Source organism: Nicotiana sylvestris, chromosome 12 (genome assembly GCF_000393655.2).
Source record: "Nicotiana sylvestris chromosome 12, ASM39365v2, whole genome shotgun sequence".
NCBI classification, from domain to species: Eukaryota; Viridiplantae; Streptophyta; class Magnoliopsida; order Solanales; family Solanaceae; genus Nicotiana; species Nicotiana sylvestris.
Genome location: NC_091068.1, coordinates 156,654,370 through 156,663,532, shown reverse-complemented (window position 1 = coordinate 156,663,532; position 9,163 = coordinate 156,654,370). Strand labels below are relative to the sequence as shown.

At 35.9% G+C, this 9,163-nt stretch overlaps 1 protein-coding gene across 1 annotated transcript; it reads right to left on the bottom strand.

The window, feature by feature from the left end:
- Positions 1 to 1,452: 1,452 nt before the first annotated feature.
- Positions 1,453 to 6,521, bottom strand: LOC104224345 (uncharacterized). The gene is made up of 6 exons (XM_009775968.2): positions 6,169 to 6,521; positions 3,627 to 3,826; positions 2,721 to 2,861; positions 2,516 to 2,596; positions 1,901 to 2,025; positions 1,453 to 1,787 (listed from the first exon to the last, which is right to left on the bottom strand). The coding sequence occupies exons 1-6, from the start codon at positions 6,389 to 6,391 to the stop codon at positions 1,739 to 1,741; spliced, it is 819 nt and encodes a 272-aa protein (XP_009774270.1). The 5' UTR covers positions 6,392 to 6,521; the 3' UTR covers positions 1,453 to 1,738.
- Positions 6,522 to 9,163: the final 2,642 nt, after the last annotated feature.

Here is a 9,163-nt window from a genome sequence, read left to right as displayed (position 1 = left end):
ATAAACGGACCAACCCCCTCTACCCCTCCTAACCAGCCCCACCCAGCCCCTATGTACCGGGCCGGTCCGGTTCCGGTTTTTTCCGGTCTGGGCCGGTCCGGTTACGGGTCAACCCGGCCCGTTAGACACCCTTAACTTATGTTTGAATAACTAAAACTACTGGAAATATTTCTACCATGCATCTTCTTAGCATACATACAAATATACTTCTATTTGAACTACTATTTCTATTATCTAAAAGTATATGAATAAATTTACTTGAATTTTACGCCTTATGAGTACTCTCCTACCCACTTCTTGCGACGCAAATCACTTGTTAGCTTTTCATTTTCTTAGTATATACATATTTATACTTCTTTGTCATAAATCTTTGAACTACTACGTCTATTATTTATATCTATCTATTTTCGGATATTTCGTGCTAACGGTTCCGTTTGCTAACACATCAGATCTTTTATGATACTCCCCATATCATACGTCTGCGTGTCATTGACTAACATACAACAACAACATACGCAGTGTAATCCCACAAGTGAGGCCTAGGGGTAACGTGTACACAGACCTTACCTCTACCTTATGACGATAGAGAGGTTGTTTCCGATAGGCCATCGGCTGACAGTATTTTTTAACTAACATATGTATTCTTCTCATCTCTTTGTTCATCTCATATTCTTCTATTTTTCTTCTTTCCTCAACAATGGTAAACTGTCTTGGTTTATCTAGAATCTGATTAATAAAAATGGTCCTTATATTCCACAATTCGGTGATACTTTAGGACCAGTCTAAAAAGATGTCACTATGCATCAACTCGTAATTAAAGGTATTAGAGCCAAACCTTCATACTAGTGCAATATGAGATTGAACCTAGAGAATTTTTTAGCTTTCTACAGAAGGAGTTAGGTATACTATCCTAGCAAAAAGGACCACTACCGTTGATATATTGATAGAGGACTAAATGACAAATCTATACTTTGCCCAATTGCCAAGCCATTCAATGGCATTTGGGAAAGCTGGTGGCCGCGTGTGAATTCTTTTAATGTAAAGGGCAGCCTGATATGACATTGTTGTATCTTTTAATGTAAAGGGCAGTCATATCTGTAAAGGGCAGCCTGATATGACATTGTTGTATCTTTTAATGTAAAGGGCAGCCTGATATGACATTGTTGTTTATTCTAATCCGATCAAGGTGGTTTTCGTTTACCAGCACGTAGGTGCTCTAAATTCTTATGATCAGTCTTTCTAGCCCCTGTGGGCGTCTTTTCCTAATGTATTAAAGAGGGCCTCTAACCGGTGAAAAATGGTGAGTGTCCAGTAACGACCATTCCTGGTTCGACATCTCCTTTGAAAGCTTTTCATATTTGCTATTGAATATGTATTATAGCTATGGGATTTTTTGGGTTGGAAGTGAAAAGAACCAAGTTGTTAATATTGTCATCAAACAGGCACTATACCTTATGTCAAAATCAGCATCATTAATCATTCAATTTAATTCATGAGAACTACAAGTGTACCTTTCTGAAGCTGTAAAATTAGAGCTCACAGAAAAATTTTAACTATGATTGCCAGAAAATCAACTACTACATTTAGAAAGGGCTAGCTTTACATAACATCCAGTCTTGGTCTTGCCACCGGAGAACCTAGACCAAGTTGGACTGCGTAGATACAAAAAAAGAAGAAAAGGCAAATGCAAGGCAAGAAGGGGACGAGAACCTTGTCCGTCACTTAGCACAAACGTCAGTTACACGACCCCAGAAGGAAGGCGCAAAACCAGCTGTCCTCCGAAAACACTGCAATACATTAACAAAATGAGAAGACCATGATCAATAGAGCATTGTAAAAAGCAAGGCAGGCATGGATGCCGGTATTCAATAAACAGATGGAAATGTGAAGCTTATTCAACCTTTTAACATAGTAGTAACAGAAGTCTGCTAAGATGAAGGTTTGAACAATTTCAGATATAAGAACCATAGAAGGCCATAGACCGTGACCCAATGCTACTAGCAGATGGCCACGACTGTCCAAAACCTGTCGTCAGGCCAAGAGAAACTCAGAAGGTTAGTAGAATTAAATAGAATGCATGCAAAAATGGATTTAAAAGAATGACAATATCCCTCAATCTCTAATCATAAACTTATGCCAATGAACAAAATCCTCCTATATGAAACTTGTCCAACCAATTTAAAATCCTTCATCAATTTTATAGAATGTATTATAGTCAGTACTTGGTTCGCAACCTGATTTTGTGCCCAAACCAAACTAAGGGAAGTGTCCCGTAGAAAGGCACCATAAGGCACTTAAGAACTAGGACAAAAAAATGATTAAACAAAGCACCGTACAAGCTCTCATTTTTTCTTCAACTAGAAGACTATTCAAATCTATGCTAGTTTGAATCATAAAGTAGAACGACGAAAAGCTTCTACTAAACAGATACTGCATCTACACCAAATATGAAGGAAAGAAAAGCTTGTCAATGAAATTTATGTGATATGTGTCATCAGAATTTTGCAAATCAAACCTGGAGAACCCAATGAGCGCAGCTTAAGAACCTTGCAATACCCAATGCAAATACATAATGAGCTGTGAATGGTTCAACTATCTGTATACAATATAACAAGTAGGTTATCAAAGCTTTCAAAAACGTCTTAACCAAACTCCCAAGCCAGAACAAAAGTTTCAAGAAAGCAAATTTGCAGTTTATCAACAATGACCAGTAATTATACCTTAGTGTTTTGCATGACACGAAGTTGAGGTAGCACGGAAACTGCTTCCAAGTAAACACAGAAAGCCCAGAAGATTCTGTTGATGAAATGATGTGATGTTGATGGGTGAATCAGTAGGGCTAAGGCAGCACAAGGGATCGCCTGCACAAAAGTGTGCGAAAAAATACTTATTACAGAAAGCCAGCGAAAATCTCCATACAGCGTGTGTCGCAAAGAGTCATGCAACCAAAATTTATAAACTAAAAGAGAGGATGATATAATTCGTAGTGACTTGCATGGATAAAGATATTTGACATTTCCCAAATTGCAAAAGATATGTGGAACTGAAGGGAAGCTTCTACAGTTATGAAGAAATAGAGGTTTCTTGTCATTTCCCCTCACGTACCATTACTAAAACTAATAAATATTCTCAAGTTTCCAAATATTTCAGATCTTCTTTTTATAAAAGCCAAATATTTTAGATCACTTTTTTTTTGTTGGATAAAGCCAAAAATATGAGATTATTTCTGGTTGGAGTTTGATATAGCTTGACGTAAATTATAAATCATAGAATAGTGAGAATGGAACTCCTTTCCTTTAACCTTCAGATCTACTCAAATGCATTCTACTAAACTGAACAAACTTCATCATCTTACAAACCTGCTTTAGTACAAATCACAAGAAAACGGAGAGATATCAGCGCAGATGGATCTTTTTGAATCAAATTCCTAGTTATCTCTATCTTTATCATTTATCAGTAAGATCACATACATAAGTGAGGCTGTTTGAAGAGGCATATAAAGTATTGTCTTGAGCGTCCTCCGCTGGTAAGATCATATTAGAAAGCAGCATCACGCTGGTACCGTGACGTCCCTAGTCTAGACTCTGTATAACCACATACATAAGTGAGGCTGTTTGAAGACTTACCACATAATAAATTGCACAATTGTCTTTGTCCTCCATGTAACTTGATTTAAGATTAAAACGGATCATATAGATAACCCACAAGGTTGTAGCCAATGTAGCTAAATCAAGTAAGGTGTGTATATCATATTCCATTACGAAACTACAATACAATCTGACCGCCAAAAACATAGCAGTGAGCTCCTGGGATTTGAGTGAAAGCCCTGCAATAGTATAAAATGAGAGTTACAAATAATCAGTGGAACATAAAAGACAAACAAAGACTGACAAGGCAATCAAAAAAACCTAGGATGGGATTGACTCGGGATAAAACTGAGAGATAGATTCCTATTTTAAGAAGAATAATTCCATTTTCTAAGGCTAGAAACATGATAGAGAAAAAAATCAAAAACTATAATTAAAAGATCACAAAAGAATATAGAACAATATTTAAAAATAACAAAAAGACAAATGCTGTCTTATGTGTAAATTAACATGGACACATGACTTCAAAGAATGGAAAACATGAAAAGATACTCTCACTATTGATTTCGCCATACATCAGAATGAATTTTGGGGTTATATCCAGAGGCCAAATTTAGCCCCCATAGAAGATTGACTATGAATTAGTTTAGACAAGATTGTTGTCCCTAATGTAGAGAATTCACTTACTTGAGTTCAGTCTTCCAAGAAAATGAAATGGAATTAAAATAAGATGGTTGAATAGATGAATGTTACAAGAGCTTTATGGGGTAGGAAGAGACCTAAACAAAATTTATAGAATGGCACGAGCAAATGTCACATGGGAACAAATGTTTTGCTTCTAGACCCAAAATATTCATAAAATGAATGTTGCAGAAATGTCGATATTAAGATTGACGAACAATTACAAAAGATTGGACAAGACATAAATAATCATATTCGAAAGGGAACCAAATAACATGAAAATAATAAAATGTGAAAAGGTCAACTAAGATCATTTAGTCATGTCCTATGTAACATCCTTATGAACTAGTTCTTAGGGTCAACACTATGATAATTAAAAGTGAAATAACATGGTAGACCCAAAATCTCATGGAGAGAACTTGTCTCAAAGGGAATACAATAAAAAATCAATACGGATTTAGCTAAGAACATAATATAACAGAAGCAAAGGATCCACATATCCCACTAATTGAGGTTAAGAGTTGATGTCGTTAATTTTACAAATATCCGATCTTCTATTCTGGTAAGACACTTGAATGTTCATGTAGGGATATAACTAATAAGTATGAGATTTAGAGAACCTCTAGCTCTAAAGAACGCTTAATTTGCCATAAAATATGGATTTTTTAGAGTTGGAATGAAATGGGCATGAATGGATACAAAGGATTCATATAACCAACCCGACTAGTTTGGGTTGAGGCATAGCTAATTGGTTGATTGATTGATGCCCAAAGGTGTGTAAGTGTAATTAGGTAAATAAGCAGCAGGCAAGTAAACCCGTACAGGTATTTGTGCTTCTTTAAGGGGAAAAAATGCTTTAGGAATCTCATCCTAAGAGACTGTCACTACCAAAGAACCAGAAAGCAAATGCTCGACCTTATCTTCACCAGCACTGTGTTGATTTAGAAAAGGATATGGAGGAGTGGAGGACACAATCGTCTGAGAAGAATTAATCGATCATTTCTACACCTTCTACTCTAACAACAAAAAGATGCCATACTGCCGGTGCACTAGCCGCTAAGGCAGCTGAGGTAAAAACAATCTCCAATACTTCTCATGTTTCCATACAAATACAAATGATTCATGACTTACGTAGCTGCTTCATCCAACATCCAATGGTGGCACATACTTTAGCAATAGACATGAAAAGGACAAATGCTAACATAGGTATAGGGGACACTTTTTTGCATAGTCCAACTATGAAGGTGGTACCACAAAATTAATTGGTCACATTCATAACATCAAAATGTCAACAAAATCAATATTATCCAATACAACTAGAACCCCTCTTTCTTGATCATAAAGACCATAGTATAGGACTAAAATTAACAAGATGTGCTCTCCTTCATCCCCATCCCAATCACAACCTCTTCAAATTTACAACAACCTATAAATTGACTAGTTAACATAAGCAAACATAACATACTCTGCAATTAACAACTCATAAGGTGAATATGACCCATGGTAGGATTAAACAAGAAAAACAATGTCCTCGTTTATTCCATTAAATTTCAATGCAAACCAAGAAAATTAAACCCCTAAAATTCAGCAATAGTCATAGACCTTAACTCTAACCATCTAATATTACATTAAAAAAGTTTATAAAACACTACAAAATTCCCTATTTGATAAAATTAGTGTCTTTGTCCAAAAAAGGTTCTTAATTTCAACCCAGAAACTACAATTAATAAAAGTAAAATAATCATTAAGTTATAACATCATCTATATCTGGAACCACACAAGAACAACCAGATCTTTTGAAATTCTTTTTTTTTTTAAGAAGCACCCTTTTCTGCTTCCCATGTTTACAATAAATAAAAAGGAAAACTTTTTGAATATACAATGGTAGGGTTGTTATTACCAGCACAAGTTTTTTCTTTCGTGAGCTTATAGATAAGAACGGAGATTCCGATGGCGTGAACAGCTTCGGCAGCCACGAAAAGGTTGTCGTGATCGTGGACAATGGCGCGTAGCAGCACTAACGCCGCCATGCCGGCGACCACCGCCAGAAAAGCCTTCACCTTTGGCGGTTGCCGTCGAACCCATGTTGATACGGCGTGGATCGGCCTCCTCGGCGCTTTCATTCTGCTTTCTCGTTTGTGCAATTTGGTAAAGAAAAAAATCGACAATGTAAGTATAAATTTGGAGCGTTTGTGCACGTCGATGTATATACTCTTTTTGTAACTTACTTTACTTGATTGTAAAATAAAGCTTGTTTTGGGTTTTTCCTACGGATTGGGGCATTCAATGGAATTATTTACAAGGGTTAATAGCATTTTTGGTCCCTCAACTATTGATAAAAATTAACTTTAGTATTTGTGATTTTTGATCAAGCACATCTAATCTTTAATTAATTGAAATATAAACTTTTGGGGCAAATTCCACCGGGTTGGATAGATGGAGGCTAGTTTTGGGGGGTTTTATGCGATAAGAATGTACCGCCTAGACTTAAGGGCAAATTCTATAGGGTGGTGGTTAGACCAGCTATGTTGTATGGAGCTGAGGTGTGGCACGTCGTGTGGACATACCAAGAAAGATAAAGATTAGGAATGAAGTTATTAGGGACAGGGTGGGAGTGACATCCGTGGAAGATAAGTTGTGGGAATCGAAGCGATGGTTTGGGCATGTGAGGAGGAGAGACATAGATGTCCCGCTTAGGAGGTGTGATGGGTTGACCATGGCGGGCGTGAGGAAGGGCAGGGGTAGGCCAAAGAAGTATTAGGGAGAGATGATTAGGCAAGACATGACGATGGTTCACCTAACCGAGGACATGACTAGCGATAGGAAGGTGTGGAGGTCGAGTATTAAGGTAGTGGGTTGACAGGTAGTTGTGAGTTTCTCCTAGGTTTGCTAATAGTACTAGTAATATTCTTGTTGTTGGTTGAAAGATACTTTCTTGTAGTTTGTTAGCATATATGTTACTTAGCAACCACGTCCATTATGTTTTAAAAAATGCTACTGGAAATTGTTGCTCCCAGATTGTTACTATTTGATGCTACTTTTTCTTCTATTTTAATGGAAATTGTTGCTCCCTGATTGTTACTATTTGATGCTACTTTTTCTCCCCCTTTTCCTTATCATCTTTTGTCTCCCTCTTCTTTCTTTCTTCCCCATCCTCCTTGTTATTCTTCCTTTTTCTTCTTTTCCACCATTTCTTGAGCCGAGGGTAGGGGTGCCAATGGATATTTAAAAACCGACTAAACCGTACCACACCGAACCAATTTTTAGATTTTTTTAATAAAATCATAGGTTATTATATAAATATAATTGTACTGATAAGTAGGGTACCGAACCGTATCGAATAAATTTACATATGAAAAATATATTTATATATTAAGTTTAAAAATAACAAACTACTAACTTTTTCCTTTGGTTTTGGAATTATGAAAATGGTTACAAGCCAACAAGTAATTAAGATCAAAATCCTAATTCCCAAACTTGTTATGCTATTCCTACTGAAACTAAGTTATTTCTAGTATATTCACCGGCAAGACACAAAGTATTCTAATGATTATGAGTAGCAAACTACAATGTATTGAATATGTTTCCTTTCGTATAATTTAGATTTATTGTTTTGAATAATTAATCTTCTATAGACTTTATTCTTTGAGTCACAACTTGATTAATATCTTTGTACTTGTGTGATTATCTTTTCTTTATCTTTGTGTAGTTTCTTTTATGCAGTGGTAGAGTAGTTGATGATCTATACTCTGGCCATCTGTATACGGTCAAAATCAAGGAGCCCGATTTCAAAGTCTTAAATTGGTCTATGAGTCCGAGTTCGGGCAACTCGAGGTATAGGTCAGACCCGGGTGGAGCACATACACCTCGAGGAAGCATATCGAAGATCTGGCGCGACCTATATCGAGGACAGTGCGATCTCGAGGGCACTCAAGAAAGAGCGAGGATTTCTCAAGGACACGTGGGTTAGGGCATAAATTAAGAGATAAGATTTGTACGAAATGGTACGGGTCCGTACTAGGTTATTGTACACTTGTACCAATAGAATTCTTTACTACAATTAAGAATGTACTATATTGGGGCTTTCTCCTCCTATATAAAAGAGGACTCCAATCATTTTGTAAGTGTTGATACCCAATTTCCCCCCTATATTTTTTAAATATGTATATATACTTCCAAAATAGTGCATATGCATCATCACTTGGTTTTAAGACATATACAAGCTTTTTTTATAATTTTCTATAATTTAAAGGAGTTTTAAATCAATTTATTCCTATATTTTACTATATAAATATTCGTTAATTGCATCACAAATTATTTTCTTATCATTTAATTTCATCATTTACACCCAAATTAGGTTTTAAATACTTTAACATATTTATCATAAATACATTTTCATTTTTAAAGGCTAGAATTTTACATTTGCAACAATAGTCCATATATACTTATAATTGTCATATTCATGCAAAAAATAAATTTTATATTTTTACAATGTTAAATAATTGTTGTTAACCATTTTTTATGCACAGATAATATTTTTACTATTTTATTTGACATTTTACAAATTATTTTATTAATTAAAATGGGTATTTAAAATCTAGCTCCATTTTTATTTAATTTCGGATCTAAAGCTACCCAAACCAACCCAATACTAGCCTAATTTTTAACCCCTTAAACCAGCCCAGAAACCCCAGGCCCAATACCCATCTGCCTCAACCCAATACCCCGTCAAATCCTGATCATTGATCGTTTTGATCAACGGTCCAGGTTTTCCCCTTCCTAAATTAAACCTAATGACCCCCCCTAAAACCCTCTCATTTCCCTCACCTCCCCGCCGTCACCTAATCCTCTTATCTCTCAAATTCTCTCAAGTTTAAACCCTAATCGGACCTTGC